Source organism: Bombus affinis, chromosome 13, assembly GCF_024516045.1.
Source record: "Bombus affinis isolate iyBomAffi1 chromosome 13, iyBomAffi1.2, whole genome shotgun sequence".
Classification (NCBI taxonomy): domain Eukaryota; kingdom Metazoa; phylum Arthropoda; class Insecta; order Hymenoptera; family Apidae; genus Bombus; species Bombus affinis.
Window position 1 is genome coordinate 5,323,677 of NC_066356.1, and position 21,683 is coordinate 5,345,359.

A 21,683-nucleotide genomic window follows, 5' to 3' on the forward strand; every position below is an offset into this window, starting at 1 on the left:
TTGTGCCTCGCTTTAAAAACGAACGATATCACTTGAAGGTTAATATGTAAATTTATTCGACCTTCGAAATTCCTCGGTATAGCCAAGTTTTAAAAAAGTATTAATGAAGCTTTGACTCATCGATCTTTCGCGCAAGAATTTCACGATTTCTTCTCGTGGAGCTAAAGTTTCTTCGTGTGCCTCCTCTGAATCATCTTGTGCAAATCTCTTCGATATTTTCTTCGATTTTTCAATTATTTTCGCACGTTCTTTGTGGCTAATTTCTCGTAAGAAAGTCTCTCTCATTTCTTTCGCAGTAATTCCCACAGTTTTCAATATTTCATCCGCCTCTTCGCTAATCTCGTCGAATTTTCCTTCTTTCAATTTCTCCAAGTCAGATCGATTCAAACCATGTTCCTCTAGAATTTTTTTCCGCTGATCGCATTGAATTTCAAATAATTAATAACCTAATAAATTTGTATATATGTATATAGATAGATATATAATACGTCGTTTAATTTTGATTGCTTTTCATCTTCATCTGACTCCATCGTTCTATTCTTCTCAAGGTTATGATTATTTTGCAAAACTATTCTATTTCTTTATACCAACTTCATGGCGCACGAGGATTAATTCATTTGACTATATATATATATATAATATAAAATTTCAAATTTACTTTTTCCATGTTTCCAACAAAAGATTTTTCCTTATTTCTTTGCGACTTGATCGCTTCATTTATCTTAAAACAAATTATACCTAATTTACAAAACATATTTGTTACCTGTTCGTTACCTAAGACTGTAATAGGCGAAAACCTAACACAAGAATAACAATAACAATAATAATAAAAATTCAGAAAAAAGGAAAGTCGATTTAAAAAATGTCATCAACCATGCTAGAAGATTGATTCGTTTAAAATGGCATTACATTCTTGTTTCATGCAATTGCGATAAGCTGTATCTTTCAAACGATTAGGGGGAAAAGGAAACTTTTCCTGCAAAAGTTTCGACACAATTTCACATTCCTGTTGGATCAGTCGTTATCAGAGCCGCATGTACGAAACTACAACGTAATCTATCTGTTTGAATCACAACCGTTTTATCAATCAAGGTTTCTCGAGGTGTTCGTCGGGGGTATAATATCGATATACGCACAATACTGCGATATAAGAGGAGACGCGTGATGTCGATCGCGAAGAAAGTTGAGATCACATTGCCGATATCTTATTATCAATTCTCTTTCTTTTCGTTGATTTCAAATTGACCTTTTCATTTCATATTATTGTTCCTTGTTTCTTTGTCATATTTCGTTCTAATATTGTGCAGTGAACAGAGAGAACAAAATGGTGAGTGATCGAAGTGTGATTGTTTCCTATCGTCGACATTTATGGGAAATACAATGGTTGCAAATATTAGATGAATACAACCTTATTTATTGGTAATCAGGTACTTTATGTGGAAAATGGAAAAAGAGCGACATAGTGAGTGATCACGTCATGTTTCTTTCCTATCGTCGATATTTATGGGAATCGTAACGGTTGTGAACAGCACATGGGTAGAATTTTATTTATTGGTAATTAGGTACCTTTTTATGCGATAAATGGAGAAAGAAAATAATGTGTGATCAATGGTCGTATTTTCTTCCTATTGTTGATATTTGTGGGAAATATAATAATGATGGTTAAAAATTGAAAATATATTAGATAAGTGCAGGTCTGTCACTTGTCTTCATCTGATGAATCAGAAAAATTAAAATGGGGAAGAAAATAATGATCCAGATATCAGTAATAAAATCTTCTGTATTCTCGAAATTATTTTATCTCTTTCCACGTAATTTCTTCAATTTATTGTTAGTTTTATCTTTGATATTTCGTGATTTACTACATTTATCGATCGAAAGGTACCGATTATTCGAGTTGAGGTAGGAAGAAATCCACCATACTTATAATTTACCTCATCAGACGTGCAACAAAGAATTGCAAGTAAACGATAAACATCTTCGCCTATGTTTTTACCGGGGCAACACCGGCGATAGCGAGATTTTACTCACGCGATAACGATCGTTCGACGGCCCTAAAGAGCTTAAAATCTAATTCGTCGCTATCTATCGACGGCACAGTTTTATTGCGACCGATTTGCAATTTTACACAATATTTGTTCTTCTATTTGTATATTTGTAGATGCTTTTCACGAATACGCTACGAGTGCTATACGAAACATTTTGAAGTTTCATTAGCGCTATAACGAGACTCGACTATCGTGATTATATCGACCAAATTAGAAAGCAATCTGAAAATGTATGTAGAAGTTTCAACGCACAATTTTCCTGAAGAACAATTTTCAATGTTGTGATAATAATTCCTCATTTTCCTAATAATATAAATATTCGTTATCGACTATTATGATGTTAGATGTTTATCGGCTATTATGTAGAGATAAATATCGGTCCTCTAAATTCTCGTGCTCTTACACGAATAATTCTATTGTTACAGCATGTACGATGACTACATAAAAATATTCTCTACACTTTCTTCATTGTACCCACGTTCTTTGATTAATTATTTTAATATATAGCCGCTAAATACCATGCTGCATGGAATACACTGTAACAGAATGCAATAGAGCAACAGTAACTTACACAACGACAACAGTGATTTATAAATCTTTATAGAATAACGAAGGCCACCGAAATCCAGCGTTCGCCATGGACGAAACGGGGAAAACGAAATCACACGAGGGCCCAAGGGAATCGATCGTTAGATGTCCGGAAACCGTGAAAGAAACGGAAGCAAGAAGCACATGGGACAACCAATTAGAGTTCTTAATGTCCTGTATCGCGATGTCGATAGGTTTCGGTAATATTTGGAGGTTCCCTTTCACTGCCTATGAAAACGGCGGTGGTGTTTTCTTAATACCCTACATCATCGTTCTTTTCGTCGTTGGCAAACCGTTTTATTACCTGGAGGTGATCCTTGGACAGTTCTCTTCGTCCTCGTCGATCAGAGTTTGGAATATTTCGCCTGCGTTTACTGGTAACTAGATAATTCTAATGATCCGTTATAAATAATTTATTTTCAATAATCATATTTTATTAATATCAAACTAAAGTTATTTTGGTTCTCGGCAATCATATTTTATTTATTTTATTATCAGTACGAAGTAATTGAAAAGTATCGAGACAGACTGATCTTTCTTTCAAAGTCCTTTTCTTTAAATGAATTTGGAAACGATACGATCCTGGAATTTGGGAATCGTTAGTTTTATAAAAAACCCAGTGCCATTAAAATTTTTTATAAATTACAATAGAACCTCCCTTATTCGAAGTGATAGGAAGACGAAATTGTTCGAATAATTGAATTTTCGGATAATAGAACGATCGCTTTTCTAGTATGAAATTTCATTTATTCAAATACAGATTAAGGCGAATTGATAGTTTCTATATATATTTATGGATCTTGTGGAATTTATGGAAATCTTTCTGGCTGCCAAATCATAGAATTTTTTCAACGCAAGTAACTGCATAGAATTACGTTCTTTTTATATTTGGAACCATCGAATCCCTCTTTCGTGTGTCACGGATGCTGCGTCACGTGAAAACACCTTTTCGTCACCACCGTCTTTTGTTGTTTTCATTCGTGTAAAATCATCATTGTTATCGTTTTTATCGCAATGAAATTATTTCGTTACGTCAGTATATTTAATGTTCCTCTTCTGCTGCCAGCATTAGAGGAATCTACGCGCTTTAGATAATTTTCAATATTTCCTTTTTTGTTTTTTAACGTTTGTCATTCTGGCTTTTCCAACATGTATTTTTACTAATTCCGTTGCATCTACAGCAATTTCGAATTTTCCAATCATGTCGTATTTTGTTTCCATAGTTGCAACGCTATTAGTTTCATACCAAGTTCTCATAATTAGGATTCACTGAGTCGAATAAAGGAAAAGAATACATTGCATATGAACATTGGTAAAACGTGTACATATTTGAAACGAAAAAAGGCATCCGTTACTGGGAAATACCCTTTTCGGATAATAAAACGTCCAGATAATATGATATTCGGTTAACTGGTGTTCGGATAAGGGCGGCTCTATTGTAATTGAAATTTCTTATCGTAAGATTTCTGTCAATAATTTTTCAATTTCATTGCTTGTTTCGCAAGACGGTGTTTATCACGTCTAGAAGAAAAAAATCAGGTCATAAAATAATAACATTATCAATCGAATAAATAAATGTTATCATCAAATGACTGTACCAAAGAATTATTGTCTTAGGTGTTGGATGGTCGCAATTCTGCTCGAACGTGGCAGTTATGACATATTACAGCTCATTGATGGCTCTTACGCTCTTTTTTTTAATCGCGTCATTCTCAGCTGAATTACCCTGGGCGAAGTGCAGAGAAGAATGGGCTGATTATTGCGTCGATTCCAGCCAAAAGGTCGATAGTGAATCGGTCAATGTTAGCATGTTTACTAAATTATTATACGAGAAGGAACGCAGAAGTTCCGCGGAACTCTACTTTCTGTAAGTTACATTACGAAAAGAAGAAAAAAGAATAAATCGAAAAATAAAATAAGAAAGTTCCTGATTTCCTTATTTTTCTGTTTTCAATTTTTGTTATCTGTAATAATTTCAGGAAAGTGGTTCTCCAAGAGAAAGATAGTATCGACGATGGAGTTGGACTGCCGGATTGGAAATTAACGTTATGTCTCCTTTTTAGCTGGCTTTGTGTTATCCTAATAACGTTCCAGGGTGTAAAAAGTTCAGGAAAAGCTTCGTATTTTCTAGCTATTTTCCCATATATTATCTTATTGAGCCTTCTGATCAGAGCAGTGACTTTGGAAGGAGCTGGAACTGGGATTCTCTTCTTTCTTACTCCGAAATGGTCGAAACTTTTAGATCCAAACGTTTGGTACGCGGCTGTGACACAATGTTTCTTCTCTCTTTCCGTCTGCTTCGGCTCTATTATTACTTATTCGTCGCACAACGACTTCAAACATAACGTGTACAGGTAAACGAAGTAATTCATTATTATTTATTAATCATTTGCACTCGGCTTCTGAGAGGACATCGTAAATCTAGCAAACAATTTGGATGTTCCCGTCTAAGGGGACACGAAGGATTGCTGATGATTATACAAGTTTTCGACTATGTTTTTTAGTTATTTACAATTAACAATCGATCAAAATACCCCTGCACACGAGCAAACTTCCTTACAGGAGCGAAAGGATGTCAATCTAAACAGCGGAGTGCACAGGATAGCATAAAATTACACAAGTCCCAACTTTCTAAAAATATGTTTTCTTTGAATTCTGCCTTCACATTATACGAGAAAACAAATAAAGAAATGAAATATATGAAAATATGCCGAAATATGCCGAGTGCAAAGTGTTAATTATATCGAAAAATGTTTCACGTAAAAGTTGAATGGCTTCAAGGGGGTCGTGTTTCGATGATGTATAATATAAGGTAACCACCGAACGAATAACCTTTCGATACAAGTAGATAAATCAATTTTTATACAGAGTTTGTATCTCTGTTCTATCAGAATCTATTATATTCGAGCTACGTCGATTAATGCATTAGAAAGCGTACAATTATATTTATAGAAATGAACAAAAAAGTAAACAAAATTTGCCTTCTCCTAGAGAAAAGCTACAATCAGGAAAGAACATGAGAGTGTGTCGCCCTTGAAACTATTCAACTTCTATCTGAAATTTCTTCACGTTTCTCAATATAATTAATAGCGTGTAAAATATTTCAGTTTCAACTCTTAGGCGAATCACTATAGTAAACACTATAATAAAACCCGAAGAAGAAGAAAATTGTTTTCCTCATGTTTCAGAGACGCACTCATAGTAACTAGTCTCGACACTTTAACGAGTTTTATAGCGGGCTGCACGATCTTTGGGATTTTGGGAAATCTGGCTCATGAAATGGGTATGGAGGATATCAACAATGTAGTGAAATCTGGAGCTGGCCTGGCGTTCATCTCTTATCCTGATGCCATTGCAAAGTTCACCTTTGTACCTCAAGTAAACATAAATGAATATATAGTAAAACAAATATTAATAAATAAATATATTCTACAATTAGTTAGAACATGTATAGATCTTGAAACAACTAAAAATCCTTCCTCTCGTTCGTTTCCTTCGTTCTATTTCCTTGTAGTATTTTTTCATTCTTTACCGTTTGATGTCTTCGATTAAACAAAATTCTTTTCAAAGTATTCCATGTGCTACTTTAGTCCTTCTTAATCTTGTTTATGTCGAAGTTGAATGAGAGTGTGTACGAAACATCTGTGGTAATCAATCCCATTTTGCAATGAACAGGTAAACATTAATTATATGTATATATCTTAATATAAAATTCTCGTAAACTAACTCGAGAATAAAAAAGTTTTATTCTATACCTTTTTCTTTTTTTCTACAAGGAATCACGTCCTACACGTTTTCGCACGCTATTTGGCCGAACCCTGTATATAAAGCTTATTAATATTATTATACAATTATATATCTTATTATTAATTATTAAGTATATATAAGCATTAATTTTTACAAAAGATACATTGATCTGTTGCAGTTCTTCGCGGTTCTGTTTTTCGTGATGATGTTTGTCCTCGGCGTGGGAAGCATCGTAGGGATGGTGTCAGGAGTAGTGACTTGCTTGAAAGAAAAGCTTCCAAACATGGAAATATGGAAAATCGTGCTTTCCGTCTGTTCAATGGGATTCGCTGTTAGCACAGTTTACATTACTCCGGCACGTAATTTTCGAATCTTGAAGCTTCTACCGTTTTACCATCTGCCTGTTTCTTCCTTCTTGTTCGAAGATAAACTCTCAAACATTACAGCGGTATTAAAATAATAATACAATAAAATTGAAATAATCTTCAAGCATTTTGTTATTTAACCGCACTCGAAAGATATTAATTATCAAAGTACAATTACGTATACAAGTAGATGCATTGTACAATATCTAATCAACTTTCGTGATTTCGAGTTATTTGTTTCTTCGTCGATGAATGATAAGGAATAAGCAAATGAGGTTGATTTTCACGGCAGATTGTAGAATCGTATTTCTCTTTTGACATTAATCGATCAATGATAATTCATTAATTCTATACAGGGTGGACAGTTTATATTGACCTTGGTCGATTACTATGGTACATCGTTCGTCGTGTTCATCCTGGCTTCTTTCGAAATCACTGCCGTAACATGGGTATACGGTTTGTACATATGTTGTATTTCACATTGTGTTCTACATTGTTGTATTTTATATCGATCTTACGTTTTTACTTTGCATATTCATTCGAAAGTTAAATTGAAATTTTGTTCGTTATATGTCCATTTTACACTAAACTCCTGCGACTTCTACACAAATTTAACCATATTTAAACTTTACCATATCGCTTCATAATTCCTGACTTTTCCTAAAACATGCATACGATATATTTTTCGCTATTTAATTTTAGTTTGCTCTTTTATTTTCTGAGAAAAATTTCTACTCTGCCTTGCCTATCGTGAGCGGTCATTTTGACCGTCCGACAAAATATTTTCGTTATTCTTAAAATAAATGCAATCAGTATAAAGAAGAGGCTATCTCAAAATCAAATGACAAACAAAATCAGTAATAACAAATAATAACAGCTGTTACACTCATAATCTTGTCATAAAACAGAAGCCATCCCTCGATTAAAATAGCCACCAGCTGTCAAGACATACATATCAATTCAGGCCTATAATAATCCTAAGGAATCGCCATAAAATTTAGCATTTTTTACAGTCCATTGTTACAAACATTTTAGAAATCGAGAAGTTTCTTAGGGTTATCGGTCATTGCGATAAAACACGGGAAAAGCTTCCCCAATTCCACCCTCGAGTAACCATATTCTTATTTGCTATTGTCCTTTCGACTAGAATACATCTCAGTTTGTTCGTCAATTAGTCGACATCTAAACTTGCTATCTCTAAAACTCAGACAGAAAGCATCTCAGAGCGTTTTGCGTAAAGTTGTTATAAAAGGAAAAGCAAAGCATATCAAATTTGACAATAATTTTGTATTCCGTATGTGGTATTATTTTGTGATAAATATTTACCCTAAAAATATCAAGATTTCTCAAAAAAAATTATAAAAAAAAATTACGGACATAGAAGAAGACTGTTCAGAAAACGGCGTAGAAACACATGAAAAGCTTTTTACAACCGAATCAGAGTTGAATATTATAAATAAGTCCAGGGCAAAAAGGAAAGAAATTATCGTTGACAACAAGGGATGAGACTGATGTAGAGAACCAACGTATCGAAACTGGACCTGATGGGACAGTGGATAGAAATAGATGTAAGTCCCAAACCTGGCAGGACATTAGTTCATAAAATTCTTAGGGATATGCTAAACGGCATATTATGAAAGGACAAGTAAAGACGGCATTTTATCTTATCATTGATCATCGTATAAGGGATCATATAATAAAATGTACGGAAGAAGAAGAATTTAGAATACTGGGGGCTAAGAGGGAGCTAGATGCAACAAAACTAGATGCATTTATTGCTCTGATATATGCTATATGCTATATAAAAAATTTAGATGTTTCATATTTGTGGAATAAAATTTGGAGACCTGCATTTTTTTCGAAAACAATGAGCAAGAATGACTTTGCTGAAATTATGAGGTTTATACGATGTGATAAGAAGAGCGAAAGAAGCCAACGTACACGAACCAATAAATTTGCAATGGTATCTACAGTATGGGGCCAATTTACAGAGAATTCATAAAATTCTTATAAACTTGATGCGTTCATTACTTTTATATAAAGAATCGCGGGAAGAAAGCCATGCAATAAAACTATCAATAAGTTCAGATTCATTACTACAAAAAGCTTGTCAAGTAAAAAATTGTAAAGGTTACAAAATTACGAAAATTTGTTTAAGACGCGGAAAATATTTATGCTGCAAATATACACTTGATAATAAGATAATTTGTAAAAAATGCAGCGAAGTTGAATAAGACATATCTCTATATAAATAAAAGCGTAATTCTATGTAAGTCTATAATTGAAATTTATGACGAAATTTTATGAAAGTTCATCATTTTATATACATTTAGTTATAAATTAACCATTATCTATGTTAAATCATAAAAACTATTACCTCTTTAATCACCAGTCATTTTGACCGCACACGGTAGAAATAGATATACACGAAGTGTCGGTAGGTTTAGTGTTAAGGTTTGAAGTAAAGTTTCGTAAAGTGGAAATCTGACAAATTAAAAAATAATGAATTTAAAAATAATGGAAATTAACGGAGTAATCAAGCAAATATCGTGTCTTTTTAAAACAGGTATCGAAAATTTCCTAGACGACATCGAATTTATGCTGGACAGAAAAGCAAGTAGTTACTGGAGGATTTGCTGGTTCCTCTTGACACCGTTAATTTTAATACTGATTTTCTTTTACACTGTCGCCACTCTTTCTCCCTTGACTTACGGCGGCAGAGGATATCCTGCTACGGCTCACGCGGCTGGCATAGTTATATTGTGCCTCAGCGTTCTTCAAATACCATTCTGGATGATCGTGGAGATGCTGAAAAACAGAAACTTGCCATTATCAAAGGTACCGCATTAAATTCACTTTTACCATCCATATAATTTTCTTCTTTAATTCATCCTTTTTATTACATATACATATAATATTGTTTTTATAATATGTTTCAGTCATGATTTATGTTTGTAATCTATATATTAGATTGTCCCAAAAGTTTCTTTCATTTTATAAGGAAATAATAGATGCGCAACATTTTTTGTTTTATATTATTTGAACTTGATTCATACATAAGTTCCAATAGGATCATACATAATTCAATAAAATAATATTAAACAAAAAATGTCGTGCATCTATGATTTCCTTATAAAACGAAAGAAACTCTTGGGGCAACCTAATAAAGCCAAGACCAATTTCTCTAAGCCATCAGGCTGAAATAAATAAATACATGCGTACATATACATATATACATAAAATGTAATATAAACCTAGATAAATGTCGTTTGAGATGTTGACTTCAGATAATGAATCATTTCGGCCACTGCTACCATTTTTAATAAGTTTTTACTTTGGCGCGTTGTCTTTCTTTCGTAGAATTTAAGGAAATCTTTTCTGTCAACATCGAAATGGGGGCCGATAGAAACCAATTACAGGAAAGCTTGGCTTCGCTTCAAAGAGGAGAAACTAAAAGAGAGAAACGCCAGGACAGAGCCAAGATGGCTTCAATTGATATACACTTTAATTTGTAAGAACGACAGAAAAGATTAGATAGTGATACGAGATCTCTATAGAAACTCCACTGAGTACAATTTTATACTTGCGACGTGTTTCCGCGTTTATATAAGAAATTTCAATATGCAAAAATGTACAGAATGTAAAAAAATTATATAAATTATCCAGGCTAGAGTGCTCGTTATAAGATTTAATAAACGGACAAGAATTTCTTTAGTTGTGCTATTTCATAGGAATGTAAATTTGCATAAACATCCGCAGTCTAATTATTATATATATGTTATGCTATCCAATTTCTCCTTCTTTTGACTCTTAAGTCTGCAAAGATTACCGAAGCAAGATAAGAATTTAGTATTTATTTGTATAACAACTTAATATTTATAATACATAATGTGTTCGTTGAATCGACGAAACCTCGTTATTTTCATCGATACGACCGTCAACAAAGAAGATACGGAGAAATCGTGCGCTGACTATTAATCCTCTCCGACCAACAAAGCTACGATTCTCCACCTTTTCTTCTCCAAACTCATCCTCGCTATCCTCTTTGAGTCTTTGAATTCCTTCCATTCCTTGAATTTTACAGGATCCTTAGGTCCCCAATCGGCGCTCGGTTTAAGTATCTACAAGGAGAATATAGAAATAAAAGAAATATTCCAATTTTTCGTAATATGGTAGAGCATTCCTTATCCAAACACTCGTTATCCAAATATCATAATTTCCCAACTTTTTATTAGACATGATAATATTATATAAGATAATATCAGAAAATAATATTTCTTAGCAGCGAACGCATTTTTCCGTTTGTATAAATATTTGCACATTTTATTAATGTTCATGCATAACTCATGTATGTTCACATTTTATTAATGTTCATATATACCGTATTCTTTCCTTTATTAGACTCGGTGAATTCCGATTATAAGAATTTAGTATAATAAACTAATATCGTTGTGAATATCGAAACGAAATACAAGACGTGATTAGAAGACTCGAAAGCCGTGTAAGTGCAACGGAATTAACAAGAATACGCGATGATTGGAAAAGCCACAATCGCAGACAATAAAAAGCAAAAACATGATATTGAAAATTATCTAAAGCAAGTACAGTGGTTTAAATTTCCACAAAACCACTATACATATTTTTCGGCCAAATATTATAATTATTCCATTCTAACAGGTTTGCATATGATACCATTTGGCGAAAACTGGAAAAGGAACATGTGCGTAGAAGCGATTTTAATACCATTTACAGAAAGAATTGAAGATAATAATTTTATTTGTGAACACGACCATGGCCCGGTGATTTACACATCGAGACAGACAAAACTGTCACTAAAACGAAAAGAATATCAAGGTTTTAACATGGCCACCTTGTTTCTCAGTAAATATGGAAACAGTGAAGAAATTATTGTATTTTAAGGAACGTATGACTTTATAGAAATTTCACTTTTTTTTTCTTCTATTAAATAATACTCTTAAGTTTTTCTTCTATTATTACAACCGAACTTGTATATGTTTCTTTTCTATTTTTCTAAAAATGATATCATACACAAACTTGTCATCAGAATGGGACGATTATAAGATTTTGGCAAAAGATACAGTGGCTTTATGGAGGTTTCGAGTTTCTCTTAATGCTTACATCCAAATAAGATTTCCCTTCGTTCTTCATCTTACTAACGAACATCCAGATAGGAAGTTGAATCACTCCTAGTCCCAAAATTAACCATCCAGCGACTGGAAAGAGAATTAGAATTTTTATGAAACGAGATCAAACGAGGTTTAATTGAAATATGGTAGAAATATATGTTTGCCATAAACGATACACGGAATTTCTATACTTTCATAAACGAATTTCCAAGCTTCTATAATATACAGTGCCATGAATAATTATACACTCAACTCTGTTTCTAGATTTTTCATAATAATTTCATATCACGATATAAAACGAAACCGAAGATACAACAAACAAAAATTCTTTCAAAGTTTGGAAAAAAATGAAATTTTCTCTTAAAATTGTGTTTTTCACTATGAAACAATATAAACTCGATATTAATTTTGTTATATCTTCGTTCAATATTTCCTGGGTTTTTCTCTATTTTATATCACTTCTATTAATCTTCTGTACTGTATTTTCTGTACAGCTGGCGTTTCTCCTGGTCGTAAACTTTTCTTCTTAAAATTCCCCATAGATTCTCGATCAGATCCAAATCAAGACTCGATGCTGACCATAGTAATAATTCTATTCCGAAATCTTAAAAGCACTTTTTCGTAGTGGTCTGAATAGGGGCATTGCCTTATTGAAAAATTGTCTTCTTGTCTTCTATTTCAATTATGAAAGGCAATAATTTGCTATGTAACATCTCCTGATATCCTATATCGTTCAATTTACCAATTACAAAAACAATATCACTTAACATATCCAAGCATGATCAGTGTTTTTTTTTTTTTTTTTAATATCGAATAGATAATACCGAAAATTTTGTGTTCGAGTCTATAACTGTTCACAGCACTGTATGTTCTGAAAATAAAGATTTTTCTATGCAAGCTCAACTTGTTGAAGATAAGAATTCATAGTCACTTGGTGCATCTTCCTTCTGATAGCACGCGAATCGAGCAGCGATATTCTGAATTTCGATCGACATAAAATAAAAAAATGTTAGCGTCAAGAATGTTGTGCCGTGTAGAATTTGTCGTACCGTAGGCCGAAGTCGGATAATATTCGCCGTTGTACCTGATCGGCGTCAGTTCAGAAAGGAAATAAATAAGAATCGAGAGAAGCGTCAATGGAGTTAGGTAATACCAGCAGAATCTCCAGTAAAACGAAGGTCTGCTTCCCACCATAAATTCTATATCGTCTAGAAGATTGTCGACGCCTGTAAGAAAAGTAATACTAATAAGTGTTATCACTGGTGATTGCTCGAAGTGTTTCTTATAAAGTGAAAAAGATTATAAAGGAGACGAAGAATTACCGTACACCCAAGAAATAGCGATAAGCTCGAAACAAGCGAGAAACACTATAATAAACGTGCCTCCGAAGTAGTCTACCAAGTTCAAAACGTATTGACCACCCTGGAAAGAAATTCGATTAAATCAAATTAAATATTCTAACGAGTTCTTCCTTCGAATCGAGTCGATCAAAACAGACTTGCTTCTATTTGATGTTGGAGAAATATGTTCTGATGAACATGGCAATATAGTTGAAAGATGAATATTTTCTCAGAATCATATCTGTCGAATGGTAACTGAAAATATTCAAAACGTCTTAAAATTTACGATCATATTTTAACTTTCACTAAAATCGCAGTATTGTATATAAACAACAAATTGTAACTACTTTTTACGCATGACGAGTATACTCGTCAAAAACAGCTGGCTGGTTAATTGCCAGCGTTTTACGATAGAGAAAGAAATCAAAGAGGGAAAAGTTTTATAGCTTTCTATGACCAATATAATGGCGTATATCATTTTCTTTATGTTTGGAATATTTTTCAAGAAACAAAGATTCCCTTCGACTTTTTCAATAGAGTGTTTCCATAGAATTTAATGCTGTATGTTTTTATGTATTTCATTCATGTGACGTACAATGACAGTCAAAGTTAATAATGAAAGAATTATTTCGAGTATTACGTGCCAGTCTGTGTTTGAACGTACATTGTTTTTCCACGAGTTCTACGGTAAATGTTCAATATGATCTTATTGCGCTTAAGTGCACATCTCAATTGGATGAATAATATTTTTCATAGCCATTGCTAATATTTACCGAGATGTTAATAAACATGCTTGAATATCATGATCCAATTGTGAATAACAACAGAAGATTAGTCAGAAATAACATGCTTGGTGGTATCAATAAGAAACACTTGTAAACACATTGACACGTAATACTCGAAATAATTCTGTCGTTATTGATCTTGTGTGGCATTGATGAAATGGTCGAGACACGCGCTTTCATCCAACCGTTGTGCAAATCATAACTGTCCCAAACAAATCATACTGATACATCACTCTCTAACATCCTCCTTCGTTATGTGTCTTCAATCTGTTGGAACAACGATTGTATTTTGACAAGTAGAATATAGATTCATAGCGACAAGTTATATATTTTCTGTCGTTGATTATGATCAAAAAGTGGACGAATAAAGTAGCAGTAGTCGAAAGAAGCAGATTAAAATTTCAGTTGAATCACAGATCAGTGTAATTTTATCTGATAATGTTAATATTTTATATAGGATGTGCCAATATGAGCCCAGTTTGAGTTACTCTTATCAGACAGATACGTTTGTGAGAAAGTGTTCTTCTTTTCGGCTGCATATTTACGAAATGTATGCTCGCGAAATGGAAACATAGGAAAGACCTAATTGACTGCACTGCGACGATAAAATGTCGTTAGTAGAGCCGAAGAATTTGTAATTGTGGAGCCAAAAAAAATTTTATATACGCCGCCGATCTGCTTGAACAATGATATGGATCTATATTATAAATCGCTGGAATTTAAATAAATACTTTGCACGAGACACTTACTCTCGTGCAATAAACGATTCCAACGAGGAAACCGGCGGATGAAACTCCAGCAGCGATCTTCCAGTTTTTGATATTTGGAAATCTGTCCTTGATAACGCTGTTGATGACTGCAGTGAATGCCACGGTGGTACCAATTCCTAAGATAAATAGCATCAAGAAGAAAAGCACGGCAAATAATTGTGGGACCACGGTAAATTTCGCCAGAGCTTCCGGATAAGAGATGAAAGCTAAGCCTGTTCCGGCACGAACCACGGTGCTTATGTCTTTTCTGCCAGATTCGTGGGCGAGATTGCCTAGAATCCCGAAAATAGTACATCCTGCGATCAGGCTCGTGCCAAAGTCCATGATCGTAACCACTGTACAATCTCTGAAAAAATATTTCCTTTTTAAATCTCTGGAGCAGAGCTACGAGCCTATCGGCCTACGAGCCGCAACTTTTATCTTTTTAAGCCGCTTTTATCATCAATTAGAAAAGAATCTTCGGAATTCTTGAACTTTAGTATTTCGCGATCGTGCAAATTTGTGAAATTTGTGGCGATCTCTTTATTTTTTATCAATTTTTAAATTTCCAATTTCAAAGGTTTCTGAATTTTAGAATCTTCAAGCTTCTTTCGCATTTGACAAATTTTTGCATCGCCAAATCTTTCAATTTTCAAACTTTCGAATTTCCTATAATTTTACGAATTCTCCATTTTCCTAATTTCCAAGCATTTCTATTTCCGAATTTCCAATGTTTCGAATGTTCATGTTCTTAAATTATTGACTTCTTGAACGTACGAATTCGTCCACTTCATCCATCAATCAATATCCAATTGAAAATGAACTCGGTATTTATCAATCGCACGATCAGAAAGATATTTCGGAATATCGTATGTATCGACAAATAGGTTAACGCGTTATTTTACATCAATGTAGATATTATCTAGGATCAGATAAAATGTTGAATGATTTGGAATTACCTCAATACGTTGTGGTCGAAGCGATTGTAGGAGGAATACATGATAACAGCTCCGAAACAAACTCCAAGAGAGAAAAAGGATTGGGTCACGGCTGCGTACCATACCGATGGATCGAAGATCTTTTCCCAGGTTGGTTTGAAAAGGAATATTATTCCATCCACAGCTCCTTCCAAGGTAACTGCTCTTATTAAAAGACTTATCATGATCACGTATGGAAATAAGGCGAGGAAATACGCTGCTTTTCCGCTACTCTTCACACCGTTGCTCAGCACTATGAAAACGAACATCCAGCTGGCGAACAGAGATAGAACCAATTTCCAAGATGGATATCCCAGTCCTTCTAGTATTCCAATTTCGTTAAGAACCACTTTCCTAGGTGAACGAAGAAGAGGAGAATCGATTTTAATAGTAGAAGTTTAATAGAATTAATTCTAATTTTTAAATTTAATAAAATTAATTTTTATTTATAGTATTTTGTAATGATGTTTTGCCTGCCAGCTTCGTTGCGGAATACCTTATTACGTAATTAAGGGGAAGAAAACTTTGTTTTTTAATAGTACAAGTTTAGTAGAACTTTGAAAAAAATGATTCGAATTTTTAAATTTTAATTAGATTAATTTCTATGGTATTTTGTAATAATATTGTTCATCACAGCTTTGTTAACGACTCCTTCATTAGGTGATTAAGGGGAAGAAATGATTCTTTCGATGGAATTTATTCTAATTTTTGAATCTAATAAAATTAAACTTTGCTGTTGACGATATTAATTGAATAATATGACGATCTTGTAGTACTCGTTATGGAGGAATAATTAGTGGGAGATTAAATTAGTTAAAGTGAAAATTTATTTAAAAATATGATGTTCCTTGATCGCTCACCGAAAGTATAAGTCAGCGGAGCTGCTTTTGCTGCTAATATTTTCCACTATCTCCCTGTCAGTTGGAGCGCTGTCGAAGCAGATATCTTTCCATTCTTCCCAGCAAAAGGACCAAGGAAGAACTGATTGAAAACTAGCCAGTAAATAATATACCGCCAATGCCATCAGAGAACAATAATACGTGACTACTAAGAAAACAGAAATCATCACACCATAACCGATGCCTGAAAACAGCAAATTAAACGTCACAGCAACTCTAGACTTATTATTAGAATTGTAACTGGAGCAAAATGGTCTCAAGTTGTTCGCATTCGATTTATCTGAGGATATACCTCTGAAAGCAGGTGAAATGGACCAAACTTGTACACAAGACCTGCTGCTAAATTGCCCTAACGTCATCTCCAGGTAATAGATCGGTTTCCCGACAATAAACAGAACAATGATATATGGCACGAGGAACGCACCACCACCATTTTGATAGGCAGTGTAAGGAAACCTCCAAACATTTCCCAGGCCAACCGAAAATGCGACACAGGACATTAAAAATTCGATTTTGTTATCCCATTGAGCTCTCCCGGTTCCTCCCGCTTCGGCTGTGACTGTCGTCGACTGAAAAGGTATATGTGATCGGGTTAAAGTTTTTCTAGAAGTTTGTAAAACAAATTTATAGAACAGGTGTACAATACAGTGAACAGGTGTGAAATATAAAATAATATTATCTTATATTGTATATCTCGATTTCGTACGATGTACGATGTACGATTGTAAAGATAATTGTAAGGCGTAATTCTTGAAATCTATTACCATTATTATTATTATTATTATTCACTATTAGTCACTATTATTATTATTATCAGTACTTGAATGCTAGAATTGGATTAGAGTCTTCCTGAATGCTTACTAATAGAATTCTTAATTAATAACTATAATACTATGATATAATATAACGTTATTCTATATTATTATTTAACAATATTGGTCAGTCAAGATTACCAATCAAATGGTACATAGTAGTATAATTTATTTTCATCCATCCGGTCATAAAAGGAACTCAATTCTCAATTATTTTCCTCATTTCCTTATATTCTCATTTATTCAGAGTACACGCGTATCCATCCATTCGCACACACACGCGCACGCGCACACAATCTTATTTTGTTCTTATTTTTCTATCACGTATATCTGCTGTTTATCATGGAACTAACTATTAACTATTATATCTGTCTACTATCTTCAAATAGTAAATAATTCTAAGCTAACCACTTTCCTTTTTCAAAACTATTGAGCCGAAAAATAAAAATCAAATAAATAGATAATAGAAAATAATAATAATAATAATAAATCAGAATTCTCCCGAAAGCATAAATGAAATATCTTATATTTGGATAATAATATTCGTTATTGTTATCAAATATCTTAACAAATGCAGTATTATTTAACAAAATTGGAATCTCTCAATCCCTACTAACAGTAGATACATCGCTCGCTCAATTTACATCTGACACTTTTTTTACGCGCGATCTTAATTAATACGTGGCCAGAAAATAATATATTCTCCTAGAAGTCCAAACATTCAACGAGCCTGAAAATTTCAACAAGATTTAATAAAATGTTGCAGCGAATATCAGGAAATTAAATTTCCTAATAAAGGAAAAGATCGAGGGCAAATCATCCGAAAATGATGTGGAGTTCCCAAATTATTCAAGCGACGAAGATAATACGCTTGTGCCAATTAAAAAGAAAACGTTGAATGTTTTGAATTACAATAGCGATAGTGACGTTGAATAAAATTTACTTTTATTTTTGAGACGTCGTTACTGCTTTTTTGTTAATAAGCTATTCGAAATAAATATGTGTTTCTAAAATTTATTTGTACTAGCTCTTATTTCCAATATTTTTCTTTTATACTGACAAAAATATTTACGCGTAAAGCGAATGCACGTGCAACGGATACTCCGCGTAACTTAAGGGACGAGCGTACCAAAGAATGTGAAAGCAAAACTTACCCCATTCTCCAGCGGTTTCTCGCCTCCAGATATCATAGAAAGCCTATAGGAACCTTCCACGCCATCGTTGTTATCGATGAAGTGATTCTACAAACAACAGGTAATCTCAATCTTCTTTCCGTCATTATTTTACAATTTTCAACGATTGCAATTAAAGTCTATAGACTTTTCAATTACTCTGCCTGTTTATGTAACCCCGTAACCGCAATATATCAACGAATATTTCTCTCTATTTCGACTATTCTCTATTTCGACTTCACGCGAACGTTCCGTGACTAACGAATAATTACAGTCAGATATAAATCCGATAGCGGAGAGGATCCCGAATAAAACGCCGCATTTCGTCAGCAATTCCATCGAACAATGATACAAGCAAACAACAATTTCATTTCTGATCATCGGAATGATTCCGTTCCTTTGTTTTCCCTTACAGATTAACGAAAGTGTAGTAACTTTCTTAAATATAAAATTACACTGTGAGGTAGTTGTAGATAGATATTTCTAACAATTCAGCTGATACTATTTTTTGGTTTACGCAGATTTCAGCTACGTTATTGAAGAAATAAAATTCTCGGAATATTACTGTTTCGCCAGAATGTTTGATTCGATGACACGATAATATTAATTTAGAAATAGTGCAGTATTTATGTAGGTGAGTACATACCTAAGCGAGCCATGAAAAGAAAATCTTCTGATTTACAAAAATTGTTGAATATTTATTTACTATTTGGCAGAAAAATTATCTTTTATTCGTATCTTTTATGTCATGTCTTTCACAAACAAATAAAATCGCAAGGAACATAAAAAGATAGAGACTAAGCAGAGATTAGCTTGACGAAAGTAAGTTTTATATGATTCCGAAATTTTTATAGACTTCTAATATATTTTAAGCTTAAATTGAGATAATTCGAAGTTGAATAGCATAGTTGTGCGTATGAGCCAGTTAAGACGTATAATAGAAAGATTTACAACTGCAATTTAGATTAGACTGCTATGAGCTGTTCCTATGTTTCCAATAACGAATTATAGAATATTGTGCGCATTTATCGAGCTTCAACTTTCTGTGTATCAATAACAGTAATAATATCAATGACAACAGCAATGAAACATATGAAATCGAAATCATCTCCTTCAAAAGATTGGCGATTGATACTATTTTTTTTTTTCTTACTTCTCTGCAAAATATTTCGTATTTTATAAAATAAAGTTCGCAAAATACTTCTATAAAGGCAAAGTCTACGTAAATCTTAAATCTTAAATTGCGTGAAATAAAACCTGTGCGTATCTTTCTGTTAACGTTATCCAATAACAAACTTTCCTCCCTCCCTTTTTTTGGTTTTGGTTTGTATCACATTCACGTAATCACGATCAAATAAAAATTACGAACCTTTGTGCAACGCATAATCACTCCTGCACGCGGTTAGACTGTACGAATCGTTGGCAAGTGATCTAAGCGCGATCTTTGCGAGGCAAGAGCATTTGGAAGACTGATCGACGACTCTGTTCACTCTCATAAAAGTGTGTCGTGAGAAATCTTGAAAAACACAGCCATATAACATTGAAGCAGCATTTTTCCAAATTGCACATGCATTTTTCTCTCTTTCCCTTCCCGGACTATCTCTTTAATACTGTTGTTTTAATACTAAAAAAAAAATTTCGCTCTATGATTCTAGCTTTTTATTCTGATTATAATTTCATAAAGAGGAGAAGAAAAATTTCACTCTATAATCTTAGCTTTTTATTCCTACTACGATTATGTAACAATCTGTGATCAAAAAATTTACCATTTTCCATCGTTCTATGATTTCATTTATTCCTACGTGCAACTCGCCGTACGAAATTTCCACATAAATAAACACTTTTTTACTCACTCGTGTTGTCCAAATTTAATCAAACGGTAGATGTCCAGGATCTCGTAATTTTAGCGCGTATGACTTACCGTACGAAATTATATTAAAATTGAGATCTCCACATAATTAGAAAGTTTCATTAAACTCTTACTTTTCAAATTTAATCAAACGAGCGAGCGTCCAGGATTTTATAATCTTAATACACGTAGTTTACCATACGGAATTATATCAAAACTAAACTTTCCAACTAAATAGAAAATTCTATGAAACCATTGTTTCTCAAATTTAATCGAATTGAAAATCTAATGAAATTTTTCAAATTTAGTCGATGGGTGTCTAGAAGCCAAAAGATCTGTCTTCCATAGAACCCATGCAATCAACAGAAAGTGATTAACGATTACGAGTGCACGTCATATCTTGTGCACAGACAAATAAAAATGGACACGTTTGTATTCGCAATTAACAACACCTCGCTAAGAACTGTACACAATCTGAAAATCGTGTTAGAAAAGTCTGTTTCACGTGATGTACACTGTTTTTTAAATCGAACACGTCAAACGATCCATGACATAAGCTGGACTGTTAGATAGACTATTACACGATACAGTCAACTGGTTTTCATTGGCAATTTTAAAAGGAATTCTTCTCTGTATAATGTCATCTAGATGTAAAGACAGCAAGGAAAAGAAAATAGAAAAAAAAACCACCGACGAATGAAAAGTCACTGTGTTCCGATTTTTACTGTTCATGCTTGAGTGAGTTTAAACACGTTCCTTGCAGGCTGACTCGTTATTTATGGTAATTATATGAGTGCTTTCGCGTACGACCTTTATGGAGATTAATTATAGGCCTACCAATCATTTTTGCGAAATTTCTCTTAAGAAATTAGATTCCACTGTTTACCTTGTAATTTTTTACGCGATTGCACGATAAATGTGGCTTCTTTTCGCTTGCATCGATTATTTTAAAGCCATGGAACGTTTAATTATGGAGAATGAACAATTGAACGTGGTACATGACGTAATTTACAAGGAATTTATGGGAGAGAAAATCGTGTCAAAGGTACTGAATAAAATTTCGATTATTTAAAAGCCATGAAACCTTTTATTATTGAGAATGGATAATTGATATGACAAACGATGTACGTTTGAGGAATTTCGTTATTAATTTATTGTAAGAAAAATTAAGCGAAAGATATTAAATTCTCAGTATTTAAAAATCA

At 33.4% G+C, this 21,683-nt stretch overlaps 2 protein-coding genes and 1 long non-coding RNA gene across 3 annotated transcripts in view; 1 reads left to right on the plus strand and 2 right to left on the minus strand.

Annotated features, from left to right (window-relative positions):
* The first annotated feature begins 1,013 nt into the window (after positions 1–1,013).
* LOC126923472 (sodium-dependent nutrient amino acid transporter 1-like) lies at positions 1,014–10,458 on the plus strand. The gene is made up of 9 exons (XM_050736952.1): positions 1,014–1,327; positions 2,653–3,013; positions 4,254–4,503; positions 4,616–4,990; positions 5,825–6,014; positions 6,562–6,738; positions 7,105–7,204; positions 9,315–9,586; positions 10,109–10,458. Exons 1-9 carry the CDS (start codon positions 1,325–1,327, stop codon positions 10,280–10,282), a joined length of 1,902 nt encoding a protein of 633 aa, XP_050592909.1. The 5' UTR covers positions 1,014–1,324; the 3' UTR covers positions 10,283–10,458.
* LOC126923487 (uncharacterized) overlaps positions 8,098–21,683 on the minus strand; it is a 64,051-nt gene continuing 50,465 nt past the window's right edge. The window contains exon 2 of the long non-coding RNA XR_007713192.1: positions 8,098–8,283. This is a non-coding gene — a long non-coding RNA (uncharacterized LOC126923487). The remainder of the gene's footprint in view (positions 8,284–21,683) is intronic.
* On the minus strand, positions 10,588–20,223 carry LOC126923475 (sodium-dependent nutrient amino acid transporter 1-like). Its single transcript, XM_050736955.1, has 10 exons — positions 19,999–20,223; positions 18,612–18,698; positions 16,938–17,214; positions 16,607–16,829; positions 15,729–16,100; positions 14,770–15,136; positions 13,218–13,317; positions 12,945–13,121; positions 11,888–11,982; positions 10,588–10,869 (listed from the first exon to the last, which is right to left on the minus strand). The coding sequence occupies exons 1-10, from the start codon at positions 20,011–20,013 to the stop codon at positions 10,723–10,725; spliced, it is 1,860 nt and encodes a 619-aa protein (XP_050592912.1). The 5' UTR covers positions 20,014–20,223; the 3' UTR covers positions 10,588–10,722.